This window comes from Tupaia chinensis, unplaced genomic scaffold (genome assembly GCF_000334495.1).
Source record: "Tupaia chinensis unplaced genomic scaffold, TupChi_1.0 Scaffold000248_1, whole genome shotgun sequence".
NCBI classification, from domain to species: Eukaryota; Metazoa; Chordata; class Mammalia; order Scandentia; family Tupaiidae; genus Tupaia; species Tupaia belangeri.
Window position 1 is genome coordinate 343,755 of NW_006159726.1, and position 14,586 is coordinate 358,340.

At 37.6% G+C, this 14,586-nt stretch overlaps 1 protein-coding gene across 6 annotated transcripts in view; it reads right to left on the reverse strand.

Annotated features, from left to right (window-relative positions):
• KDM6A (lysine demethylase 6A) overlaps positions 1-7,413 on the reverse strand; it is a gene marked incomplete at its 5' end in the record, with an annotated part of 161,607 nt that extends 154,194 nt beyond the window's left edge. For all 6 annotated transcript variants that reach the window (XM_027772012.1, XM_027772013.1, XM_027772010.1 and 3 more), the window contains 1 exon segment: positions 7,305-7,413. In XM_027772012.1, the coding sequence (XP_027627813.1) occupies positions 7,305-7,413 (109 nt within the window).
• Between the last annotated feature and the right edge of the window lie 7,173 nt (positions 7,414-14,586).

A 14,586-nucleotide genomic window follows, 5' to 3' on the forward strand; every position in this document is an offset into this window, starting at 1 on the left:
AACTGCGGTCGACTATGTGGGAGTCCAGCAACATAGCCATTACGCTAACTGCTGGTTCCCTGGGCTTGGTTTTTCTTGACCATGTTCTGAGTAAGTCCTATTCTACTCTCGATCTACATTTTATAAAATGGGTGGTGTGAGGGTTCTCATTTTATCCCACCAAAGGGTTAAGTCTTCTGCTTTCTTAAGCTTCTGAAGTGTCCACTATCTGATCAAGTTTCTGACAGATTTTATACTATCTGGTCCACATTAGTTTTCTCAAATGTCCTCTCTATGACTATTATGTTTGACAAAAATCATACATGCCCATCTTTCCCCAAAATGGTCATCTGTAAACTGTTGAGGAATAGAAGCCAGACTATGACCCAGAGTCTCTAGTTTAGTTTTCCCAATCCTGAGAGTCTTCTCCAATACTGACAATATGACCTTTACAAAATGAAACAGTATCTTACTGATGGACATTTTCATCAGTCACTAAAGGAAAAGAGAAAGAGGTAAGAATTTTTTTTTTTTAAGGCAAGGGAACATTACATAATCAGATAGAGGTTATACTTATGGAAAAAGAGAAGAGAATACAATTGGAGAGGGACCAGCAGTTAGCGTAATGGCTATGTCGCTAGATTCCCATGTAGTCAACAGTGGTTCAAGTCCCGGACCCAGTGGCTTAAACTCACGCCGGGCGCGTGTGCGTGCGTGCCCAAGATCCCAAGAGGAGAAAGGAGGAAAAGGGATTGCAGCGTGGCCATCTCCCCTGGGGGGTGATTTCTTGCTTGCTGTCTCTGTGTCGCTCTCTGTCTGTTTGGCGAGTGCACACGCCCTATAGCAAAAACCTCTCAAAAAAAAAAAAATTGGAGAGAACACAGGCTACAGTACCAGTGCCACTCTATTCCTTAACCTGTATAATAAGTAAATGGGTGTAAATTTTAATAGTCTTTAAACCATATGGTACATATACTTTCATACATTCTTCTCATGTATAATACACTGCATAGTTTAAAGGAGAAAAAGGTATTAAGGACTAGAAACCAGGAAAGAAAGTTTTGCAACATGCTTCATGTTAACATTCACTAGTCAGTGATCAAATTACTTCAACAAAGAAGTAAAATATCATCTTCTGTATGAGGATATGAAGTACTGAATAAAAAAACATTAACCAAAAATGGACATTAACATATTCCAAAACTCCATATATAAAGCTTCCATATCATTTACTGTTAAACAGCCAAAATATATATGAATACTATATTGAAAACTTTCTGAATATATTTTAATTACCGAAGCATTGTCCCAAAGTATTATCATGTATCTGAACAAGTAACTTTTACATTTGAATAATGTTGACCTTTTTTTTACAAAAAGATAATGCCAACCAATCTATCATTAGGTCATTAGACCACAAGTAATTTTTCCAGTTGTGGCTAAGTGCTGGTTTTAAGACATCCCTCATTCCCTAGTTCTTCATGGTATAGCTAGTTCATGAAGGTCATTAATAATGGTCTTCATTTTTTAAAAAAAAGGCACACCAAATTATCAAACTAGCTGTAAAAACATAGTCAAACAAGAGTCTGTACAGTGAATGGCATAACCAACACTCATTTATTTCCAACCCCACTCACAATCCCCTTCACTGATCTGAGAAGTATCAGTACCTGACAATCTCAAAGACTATTTTAGTCCAGAAATGAGCACATGAGCTCAAGTGGCCTGATTGCCACTAATTTGTAGATGACAATCATGGGATCTACTATTAGATATGAACAATAAAGTTGATATAATCAAATATAAGCACAAATGGAATTATCTTAGAATGAAATCAACAGAAGACAATAGAGGAAACAGAAGGAAACACCTGGATCCTTCTAGACTTCTAATTATGCATAGAACACATCTATGAACTTCCAATTACATTAAATAATAAATTTCTTTATTGTTTAAGAGAAAATTAAGTGTTTTATATTTCTGCATAAAATCATCCTAATCAGGACTATCAGGTGGCATAGTGGTTAAGAAACTGGACTCCAGTGGAGTGGATGTGATTGGAGTGTCAGATCAGGTGGCTTGAAACACAAGTCTGGCACACTGTGTGTGTGTGTGTGTGTGTGTATATGTCCCAAATCCCAAGAGAATGGAGGAAAAAAAAATGTGGCACAGCTATCCCCCCTGGGGAGTGATTTCTCACTTTCTGCTTCTCTGTCTCTCTGGCAAGCGCGATCACCCTATAGCAAAAATTTCTCTCTTAAAAAAAAAAAAAAATCCTTGGGACCAGCAGGTAGCGTAACAGCTATGTCACTGGACTCCCATGTAGTCGACCGCAGTTCCCGTCCTGGACCCGGTGGCTTAAAACTCACGCCAGGCGCATGTGCGTGCGTGCCCAAGATCCCGGGAGGAAAACGGAGAAGGGACTGCAGCATGGCCATCCCCCCAGGGGTGATTTCTCACTTTCTATCTCTGTCTCTCTCTCTTGTCTGTCTGGCGGGCGCACGGGTCCTATAGTAAAAACCTCTCCAAAAAAAAAAAAAAAAAAAAAAAAAATCCAAATCAATAGAAGTCTAAGTTCATGACAATTTTATGCAGTCACCATATCAAACCTGGAGATTGCCCTTTTAATGATGTTATGAAATTTCAACGAATTTGGAGGATACGTTTTCAATAATCTGATTAATAATAGATAGCATGACATCTTGCAAAGTAACAAAGGTTAGGGTACAAGAAGCCTGTGTGATTAATAGTGGGGGAAACATGGCATCCATACAACAATATGGTGAACTGAGAAATAAACAGGAACTCTCAAATTCAAAGTCACAATGTTGATACTCCAACATGCAGGAACAGATTTGTAATTGGGTCTTTTGTTATCTTTCCACTTTTTTACACATTTTTTCAACAATTATACTCTATTCCCATTAGGACTGGCACCTTACTTTAAGAAATATTTTAATACATTTTATGTTTCCTAATCCAAATAAATCATTAAAACTCTATAAAGGTTATAAAAGTAACCATCACCAGAGCCTTTCTATAGTGAAATAGTTTTAACCAAAGCACACCCCTTATTCCTATAAGTTACCTCTACACAAAAAAGATTCCTAGTTATACTGTAACTAGATTTTTCTCAAGTTATTAATAGAGACTGAAGGAAATCATTTATTTGGAAATCTTTATAATGGTTAAAACCTATTTCAGAATGATTATACCAAATGGATTTAAAAAACTGATTAATTTTGGAGACACCAAGTTCAAGATGTATTATTGGACCATACATACATACTTTATGTTCTTATGCTATAAATATCCCAAGATGGAGTATTGTGACTTGACCCAAGAAAGACAAAAAGAAAGCTAGCTCACCATGCTGTAACTTCTCAACATTAGCAACTCTTAGCATATAGCTTGCTCTAATTATCTGTAACTGCTTAGGACTAAAACAACCAAAGTTGTTCTGCCCAAAAGTAACAAGCCAAAAAATGATCAATTGCTTGAAGGAGGAAAAAGTAGAAAAATGTACTACTTCTAGCTCACCATGAAATGTGAAGAAACTACTTTCTGGGGCTGGCAGGTGGTATAGTGGTTAAGGGCACTGGACCCCCACATGGCCAACCACAGTTCAAGTCCGGACCTTGTGGCTTGCTTCCTCACTCCCCCCTTGTCTTTCTCTCATTCTGCCCCTCTTTGGTCAAATTAAAATAAATAAATAAATAAACAAATAGTTATAAAATAATTCTTTTTAAAAAAAGAAATAACTTTCTAAATATTTTAATGTTTTTGTACTAATTATCAAAAATGACTAGCTCCAACTATTTTTTTTTCTTCTGGAATTCTTACTATCTATTCCCTAAGTCTTGTATCTTTTTATAATTTTGCTGTACACTCTAAGGCAATATGCTACTTGGTCTTCTAAGCAACTAATTTAATTCAGTGATTCTCTTCTCCTACAATTTACCATATATATTTCTTCTGTTAACTACTTTGCTCCTAAGATCCATCACAAATATTCATCTGAATATATATGCTTGTCCTTCAACTTAAGGCACTGTCTCAGGTTTACCTTGAACCCAAAGAAATCACTGTACCATCTTCATGGCGTAAGGCATTTTGTAACACAGCCTCTTCAGCTATTTGGTTTGGCAGAGGTTACTGGGTTAGCTTGGAGTTAGAAGTATTGGGTCATCCAAAAAGTCAGGAGTATTCTGTGTATTTTAAACAAAAATGTGTCATAACTTTTCTGACAACCCAATAGAAAAGAAGTATGATAGACACTGTGAAGATCATTCAAATTCCACTTCAAGGAAGAACTGTTAGGAATCCTGTTTGCTGACGGTATCTTATTATGAGCTTCTACAAGAGCTGCAGAGAACTACCATGCAAAAGCCACACACCTTCCCAGGCTGGCTTACATCCAATATCAAATCATTGGAGTATGAAGGCCAGGCCATTTGGCCTAACCTGGTATAGCTATGAAGGGGCCAGTCTAGCTCCAGACCTCAACATCGAGTTGGCCAAGGCTGTTACAGCTTAATTTCTCCCTCTGTCCAATATTGGATCTATCCTCCACCTTCAATAGGTATAGATTTTAAAAGGAATTTCTTATTAAACATACAGCATCATTTATACTATATTCTCCTCCTGAGGAATCCAACCTACAACAATACAGCAAGTGCTCTGAGCTTCCACTTTCATATAATCCTCTAACAATTACTTTTTTTAGGCCAAATTCCTAGAAGCAAAATCAACTGACTGAAAATTAAACTTTGCACACATTAACAGCCAGAAAGGCTAAGAAAATATTTTCCAAAGCTCTTTTCCCTTCTGCTTCAAATTTATCTGAAATGACACAAAATTTAAATGAATTAAATCCATAACAATAATGATAACGAAGTATACCACTTGTAGGCCAAAACTCCAGGAAGTCCTTTAAGAAAGAAAGAAGGTGAAATCAGAATGACAAATGTAAGGCTAGAAAAACCACAGTACAATTTGCATACATAACTAATTCTATCATTTTCTTCTGTAGAAGTAAAAGCAGTTTTTTTACAAGGTACTAAATTCAGAAAAACTGCAGAGCACAGAAGATATTATACAAAGATGATAATGAATCAAGGAAAATAATTAAAGAACTGTCTTCAGAATAGCAAGGCCAGTAAGTCCCCTAAATATATATACCTGAGAAGTTTGCTCACAGAAGTGTATGTTCAGTGCATGGTTTATGTTTATTGTACAAAGTTATAAAAACCTATTTGCCTGTGGCTGGTATTTTTTCTCTATTTTAATCTTGTACTGGTTCCAAAGAGAAGAGGAGAAAGCAGCTTGAAGAAAAAATGCCTCTGTAAATTGGTAGTGGTGATGATGTGAGTGTGTTGGTGGAAGGAGGTGTGCTATTAGAGAATGGTTCTAGTTTTGGACTTGCAGAAAGATAAATAGAATAGAAAGAAAGTATTCAATAATGAGTATTTTAAATGAAAAAAGGTAAGTGGAATGTGGCTAAAAAGAGACTCAAGGAAGCTTTTTAAAAAACAAATAACTCACATCTAAGAAAGAGAAGACATCAACTTGAAATATTAAAATACACATTTATATATTTATACCTCTGCATCCATTCTTTCTTTCCTTGTTCTCCTAATATGAATTAACGAAGCTACCACCTACCTATCAATGGTCAGTTCATCTACACAACAGTAAATGAATTTCAGAGCACATCTTTCCAAAGGCTTAAATCCTTAGGTTAGCTTTCTCTTCTCCCACAGGACTAATTCCCCCCCCCAGCCAGTTTGCCAACAGTCTATTTGCCACATGCCTCCAACTTTCCAAAAGAAAAAACACCTCTAAAACAAATGTCCCTGGATTCTCCATTACTTTCATAGTCAATTTTTTTATAAATGAGTCTAGCTTTCTGTTTATGTACTCTCAAAGTATTTTGTTCTCTAAGTACGTAAAGGTATAGCACTAATATTAATTAGTAGACTGCATAGAATTCTCTGTATGTTTTTTGATATAATTTCCTTTAAATAAATTGTGAAGTGTAATTTAAGATATCTAATAAAGTATTAAGCAATTGTTAATGCCTATTATCCTGTTGAGCTCAAGTAATTTTGCTAAGTACTAATCAGTTTCACATAATAATTGTAAAACTCCTTAGCTACCATCCAACATCTCCTCCTCCCTTTTATAGATCAGAAGACAGACGCTCAGGGATGTTTATATAATCTGTTAAAGGTAATACAGCTATAAATAATAGAACTGAGAGAGCTCGGAAATAAGCCCGACTTCAAATTTCATAGAGTATGCCTGTCTCAGACGAAAACTACATTTTCATTAAGAAAATGTTCACTTGACCTAAATGTGGCATAATAAAGCAAAAACATGAAATACCAACAGTCCTTCACTCTGGCCCTGGAACTACTTGCCAGGTATTCTGTCCACTAAACATTTGTTGAAAACAAGCAGAATCCATCCATCCACCACTTCACATCAAGACACTGACTATAATCAAAAGGTTAAAATGTCCTTGATTCTAAGAACAGTTTTCCTTTGCTGTGAATTTTTCCTTTCACATAGGAGAGTGGTATATAGGGGTGCTTTTAACTTCCTAAGTGAGAAATGGTCTGATTCATGACCTTGATACCATGAAAAGAGTTAATCTTAGGAGACTGACTACCTTTAGATAGTTGATTCACTTATTTTAAAGGAAAACAATTTTAAATAAATAAAAAACTGATTTTGTCCAAGGATCAGCTGATGTGTAATAATCTCTCTGTATTTCTGTATTATTTACCATTACAATAACATGGCTACTGATAAGATTTTCATTCAAATGTTTCTCTAGCTAAAATATGGGTCATTGGAAGTCATGTCGTATTTTTCTATGTTTCTCTATGCAGAAGTGCATCACGACTTTTCTGATGACCCAATGAAATCTAAACCCAGGCTAAAAATAGGAAAATATTGAGTTTCTATTACCTTTCCAACGTATCCAGCATTGTATAAATAGCTAGATCTCAAACTAGCTTACTTTCTATTATGGTAGAGCCTTTAAAGGACAGGGATTTTCATAAGGCAGAACAAAACCATATTGTACTGTTGCTAGTCACCAGTTTTACTGAACAGGAAACTTATTGATTTAACATGGAGTTATATGACATTTTTCCATTTCTATCTACTGTTCTTTCTCATCATTCAATATGTCCATGACCTCATTATTTCTTAGAAGTAAAAATGGTAGTATCCTTAAAAATAGACTACAAATAGTTACAATTACTTTAAATATTTATACATATAAATCAAACAAAATTGACAAGGGGAAAAATTACCTTTTGGATAATCTTCCAATAAGAGGTTGAAGTGACCTAATTGACAAAAGAAATCAGACTCCACTTTTCCTTCAGCTTTTAAGATTAGAGATTCGTAGCAGCGAACAGCCTAGAAATAAAAAATACATATATTTAAGGAAAAAAAGCTTCTAAAATGCATTTCCTACCTAAAGTAACATATCTGTATCATCTATTTAAATCACCATAGAAATCTATATATTTCACTTCTATCTCAGACATATTCAATGCAGCATTCTTTGGAAAGAACAACTTCTCTAGCAATTAAAAGAACCACTAGTTACGGCATAATTGCTCTTCCCGTTTATGAAATGGAAGCAAAACGGGACAAATAAGATAATGTGAAAAAATACTGATAATGCTTATAAAACTTACAAATGTAAATTACTACCATGGTCCCTGTTAATACAAAGAAAACTTTTCTTTGTAAAAGAATACAAATGATACCCATCTTTTCCATTGGTGAGAATTTTATCAAATTCTATGAGAATTAAATAAATTCCTAGAGGTAACAGTAGCTACTATTTATACGAAACAGTTACTTTCTGCCAAAATCTCTGCCAGTTTTAAACTATTATGAATTGCTTTTTGCCCTTTTTTTTTTTTTCTTTTTTGAGGTTTTTGCTATAGCATGTGGGCTCACTGGAGAGACAGAGACACAGAAAAAGAGAGAAATCACATCCCAGGGGTAATGGTCACACCACAATCCCTTCTCCTACATTCTCTTCTCGGGATTTTGGGCACACAAGAACACAGGCCCAGCATGAGTTTTAAACCATTGGGTCCAGGATTCAGACTGCAGTCAGCCATGAGGAAGTCTAGTGCCTTAACCATGATACCATCCGCTTTTTGACTGTCTTCTCCTTGTAAAATACTTCAAACATACTAACTCTAATTGTATTCCTAATTCTTCCCTCCATCTCCAATACATACATGTATATGGACTCACTCTCACATTTCCTTCCCTGAAGAAAAAGATAACATATTATGTGAAAAATGTTGGTTCTTTTTTAGTACCCCAGGAGACTGTGGGAGAATATGAATGATGGAAAGAACACAGTTCCAGAGTCTGCCTACAAATTCCAGTTGTACTTTTGCTAAAGATTAGGAGGACCTTACCCCTCTTAGTTTTGAAAACACCCCATAGACTTACTAAAGGATTAAAAGTAAAAAAACTGGTCTATGGGCTTGTAACGATACTTAACACGCAATAGGTACTTAATAATTATTTCTTGGGAACCAGCAGTTAGCGTAATGGCTATGTCGCTGGACTCCCACGTGGTCGACCGCGGTTCGTGTCCCGGACCCGGTGGCTTAAAACTCACGCTGGGCGCGTGTGCGTGCGTACCCAAGATCCCGAGAGGAGAATGGAGGAGAAGGGATTGCGGCGTGACCATCCCCCCTGGGGGGTGATTTCTCGCTTTCTGTCTCTATGTCTCTCTCTGTCTGTCTGGTGAGCGCACGCGCCCTACAGTGAAAATCTCTCCAAAAAAAATAAAAAAATAATTATTTCTTCACTTGTCACATCTTAAGCTTCCAAATAATTTTGTCAAAATTTTCCTACTAAAAATGAAATGCTCCATAATGTTTCTCTGTTACAATTTGTCCTGGAGTAATTAGAGTTAAGAATGATGTGTGGTTTCTCAAATCTCCAGGTACATGCCCAAGAACACACCCCAAGTTTGGTGCCTACAAAGAAGAAACTCACAGTATGCCACTCACTTCCCTACCACTTGTCTGACCAGCTGGAGGAAGGTAGAAGGGGTCTACAGCCTGGCCTAAGCATTATTTACTACCCTGCCCCACAACAGCCCCATCAAAAAGAAGAAGGAAGGGGCTTTCCAACCAGCTGGTGTACCACTGACCACCAGACCCCTCTGCCCAGAACCAAAGCAAAGTAACTGAGGGGTGGGGAGAGTGTCTGTCTCACTGCATGCAACCTGTGCTTCTACCTTACATTGTGTCGTCCAAACCTCAGCCCTGGGTCACATTGGAACCAGAGACTTTAAGAGTTTCAACCAACTAAGAATAGTGTAGCTATGGAAAAATTCTTTCCCAACCCCTCCTCTAGAGTAGAAAAAAAGAGAAAAAAATCTCCTCTTTAAATCTGAACCCCAAAACTCCCACCAAAGATTCCAGCACTGCCACTCAGACTAGGAAATGAGATATGACTAACACATGCCATAGGAAAGAGCACAACTATACAGCTGCAGTAACCTATCCCAAAAAAGGACAGAGTGAATACTTCACCAGATACCTAAAACTCAAAGCAGAGACCCAAGAAATGAGAAAACCAGGAAGTATCTCTCCCTCAAAGGAACATAGTAACTCCTCACCAACAAAGGATAACACACAAAAAAATCACAGAACGAATAAAATGAATTCAGAATATTTGTCATAACAAAACCCAATGTCTTGAGAACTTAATGAGAAGTGAGAAAATCATTCCATGACCTGAAAGAGGTATTCCATAAAAAGATAGGCACCCTAAAATAGAATTAAAAGGAACATCTGAAAATGAAGAATGCAACCCTGAAAAACAAAACATCCCTTGAAAGTATTAACAATATATTAGATCATGGGAACCAGCAGTTAGCAAAATGGCTATGTCCCTGGACTCCCAAGTAGTCGACCGCGGTTCGCGTCCCAGATCCGGTGGCTTAGAACTCATGCCAGGCGCGTGTGCGTTTGTGCCCCAAGATCCTGAGAGGAGAATGGAGGAGAAGGGATTGTGGCGTGACCAGCCCACCCCCGGGGGGGTGGGGGGGGGTGATTTCTCGCTTTCTGTCTCTATGTCTCTCTCTGTCTGGCGAGCACACGTGCCCTTATAGCGAAAACCTCTCCCCCCCAAAAAAAGTATATTAGATCATGCAGAAGAAAAAAATCTCTGACTTTAAAGACAAAACCTCCAATTTATTCCAAGTTACAAAAAAGAATAGAGGGGCCAGCAAGTGGTATGGTGGTTAAGGGTAGTGGACTCCCACATGGCTGACTGCTGGTCGAGTCCTAGACCTGGTGACTTGCTTTCTCAATTTCTTTCTCTTTCTATCCCTCACTGTCCCTCTCTGGTCAAATTAAAATAAATAAATAAAAGTTAGATAAAATAATTATTTGAGAAAAAAAAAAGAATGCAAAAAAATTTTAAGTGAAGACAATGTAAGAGAAAGTCTAGACACCATTAAGCAGCCTAATATCTGAATATGGGTATTCCAGAAGGCAACAAGAAGGGTTAAAGGCATACCAAACTTATTCCATGAAATGTTATATGAAAACTTTCCAAGTAAAACAAGACATATGGACATCCATATAAGGAATACAAAGAACACCAAACAGATTCAAAATGCTCTCTAATGTACATACATCAAGGCCAAACTGATAAAAATCGATGATGGAGACAATATTCTAAAACTGTCAAGAGAGAAACGTGGAGTTACTCACAAAAGTTATCCCACTAGACTAACCTCAAACCTCTCAACTGAAGCACTGCAGGCAAGGAAAGAATTAAAACATATTTAACCCCTGAAGAAAAGCACTTTCAGCCAAGAATGCTATATGCAACAAGTGAGTAGTAAAATCATTCCCAGATAAACAAAAACAAAGAATTCATCAACTCTAGATCAGTTCTTCAGGGAATGTTTAAGGGAATGTTACATCAGGAAAACTAAAGGGAGATAAAGAGAAATGAAAGATTACAAATAACTTTAAAAATTACTAACAAAATGACAAAAATAAAACCACAAATACCAATAATAATGTTGAACATTAATAGATTAAATTCCCCAATTAAAAGTGAGAGACTATACTAACAATGAACAGACTGAGGCTGAATTGAAGAATGCAATCCCGATGAAAACATCCACCCCCAACCCCCCAAAAAAAGCCTAGGAATAAAACTAACCCAAGAGGTGAAAGACCTCGTCAAGGAAAACTATGAAAAACTGAGAGTAAAAAAAACGTATGGAATTTAAAAATGGAAAGATATTTGTGCTCCTGGACTAGAATCAATATAATCAAAATGCCAATTCTCCCCAGATTAATTTACAAATATAATGCAATTTTAATTAACTTAACATTGATAGTCTTTACAGAAATAGTAAACAATCATAAAATTTATCTAGAATTGGGAAACAGCAGTTAGCGTAATGGCTATCTCACTGGACTCCCACGTAGTCGACCGCGGTTCGCGTTCCGGACCCGGTGGCTGAAAACTCAAGCCGGCGCGTGTGCGTGCGTGCCCAAGATCCCTAGAGGAGAATGGAGGAGAAGGGATTGCAGCAAGACCATCCCCCCAGGGGGTGATTTCTCGCTTTCTGTCTCTATGTCTCTGTCTGGGGAGCGTATGCGCCCTATAGCGAAAACTTCTCAAAAAAAAAAAAATTATCTAGAATCATAAAAGTCACCCAGGCAATACTGTGCAATAGGAATAAAGTAGGAGGCATAATATTACTCAACCTCAAAATATAAAGTTGAAACCGAGCAGAGACCCCCCTAAGAGAGATGTGTCCTCAGTTTCCCGTTCAGTTAAAGAAAAAGTAAGAATTTCCCAAACTAAAAATTAATATGGGTTAATTTAAAACTAAAGTGTATTTTCTAAGGTTCTTGGAATACAAGGTCCATTTACATTGTAAAGGCCCAGAGTAGGGGTAGGGCTTCAGACTTTGGTTATGATAATGAAACAACAGGGGCCATGAATAATAGGGGCCATTTGACCTCTAAAAACTCTCAAAGGAAAGATAAGGTTTTCATTTCAATATTTGTAGTATGGAAACTGAGGGCTGCAAGCTCAAAGACCCCAAGCTAAATGGCTCCAGAAACCTAAACAGAAATTTGATTATCTAAGACCTCACTAATAATCAAGAATGCCCAGGACATGATCCCACGCCTGGAAGCTCTGCCCATAATTTTGCCCTTAAAAAGGCATGTGGGGAACAGTTCAAAGAGACCTGGTCTTTTCAGCAATAGCTACCCACTCCACTTGCCTTGCATTTTCTTTGTGATAAAGCTGTACTTTCCTTCATCACACCATGTGCCTATGGCTTGGTTTTATAGGACTTGGGTGAGCAAAACTGATTTGAGTTCAGTAAAGTTGTGATCAACAACACAAAACAAAAGCACAGTACTAGCACAAAAGCAGACATATAGATCAATGGAACAGAGTACAGAATTCAGAAATAAACTCCCAAATATAAAGTCAATGACCTTTAACAAGGAGCACAAGACAATGCAGTGGACAATAGTCTTTTCAGCAAAGGGTACTGTAGGAACTGGATGTCCATATGCACAAAAATAAAACTGGACCCCTACCTCTCGCTATTAACAAAAATCAATTCAAAACGGATCAAAGATTTAGATGTAAAGGCTCAAATTATCAAAAATTTAGATGAAAAGGCTCTAACTATAAAACTAATAATAGAAAACAGGGAAAATTGTTGACGACACTGGAGTAAATAAGATGCCGAAAACACAGGCAATAATTCCAAAAATATACCAAGGAGATTACATCAAACTAAAAAGATTCTGCACAGCAAAGAAACAAATAAAGAGACAATATAAAGAAGGCAAGAAAATATTTGTAAATTTTCACTAAGTGACTGAAAACCACAATATAAGGGAACTCAAGCATTTCAGGCACCCCCACCCCAAAAAATCTAATTTAAAAAATGGACAAATGAGCTTAATAGACAACTCTTTAAGTAAGGCATACAAATGGCCAACATGCATATGAAAAATATTCAACATTCCTTATCATAAGGGAAATGGAGATGAAAACCACAATGAGATATCACTTAACACTAGAGAGACTGGCTATGCTTTAAAAAAAAAAAATCAAGAATTATAACTGCTGCAAGGCTATGGTGAAAAGGGAACCCTCCTACACTGTTGGTGAAAACTGTAAATTAGTACAGTCACTGTGAGAAGTAATAGGAGATTTCTCAAAAGCCTACAGGTAGGGAACCAGTAGTTAAGTAATGGCTATGTCGCTGGACTCCCATGTAGTCGACCGCGGTTCGCGTCCCGGACCCGGTGGCTTAAAATTCATGCCGGGCGCGTGTGCGTGCGTGCCCAAGATCCCGAGACGAGAATGGAGGAGAAGGGATTGCTGCGTGACCATCCCCCTGGGGGGTGATTTCTCACTTTCTGTCTCTCTGTCTCTGTCTGGCGAGCGCACGCGCCCTATAGCAGAAAAATCTCTCAAAAAAAAAAAAAAAAGCCTACAGGTAGAATTACCATATGACACAGTAATCTCACCCTCTGATATGTACCCAAAGGATAGGAACACTACTCAGTGGAAAGGACACTTGCATGTTCATGTTTCTTGCAGCATTACTCACAGTGGCTAAGACATGGAACCAACCTAAGTGCCCAAGAACCAATGACTGGACTGAAAAACTGTGGCACATATACACTATGGAATATTACTTGGCCACAAAGAACAATGAGATCCTGTCATGTGATTCAAAGTAGATGAATAATGAGTATTTAGTGCTGAGTGAAATAAGCCAGACTCTGGGACCAGCAGTTAGTGTAATGGCTATGTCGCTGGACTCCCACGTAGTCAACCGCGGTTCGAGTCCCGGACCCGGTGGCTTAAACTCATGCCAGGCGCATCTGTGTGCGTGCCCAAGATCCCGAGAGGAGAATGGAGGAGAAGGGTTGCAGTGTGGCCATCCCCCCTGGGGGGTGATTTCTCACTTTCTATCTCTCTGTCTCTGTCTGTCTGGCGAGCGCACACGCCCTATAGCAAAAACCTCTCAAAAAATAAATAAATAATAAGCCAGACTCTGAGAGACAAACACTATCTATCTCTGCTCAGTATATACTGAAAGCCTATACTCTACAACAGAAACAGAATGATCTGAAGATATGATAGTAGGGAGAATAAGTGTAGATATCAGAGATTGTAATGAGTGGGTAGAAGGGGCAAAAGGACGAAGAAACACTTAATAGACATAGAATGTAAAGTTCTCTATTGAAAGTGATATACATGGTAATATCCTTGATTTGATTGTCACATACTGCTTGCATTATTTTGAAAAACTAATACTGAAAACTATAGAGATGTGCAATGATTTAATGGAAATAAGATATCCTAATTTTTTAAATGGGGGAAATAACTAATCATTTACATTATCATTAAAAATTCCTTCTACCACCATTTCACAAGCTTTCCTTGGATCAGAACATGTGACGTGGGACAGCGCACCCACACAGAATGCCTTCACTTTTCCTCTTCAATGAAATAAGAGAGGAAACGCCTATGAAA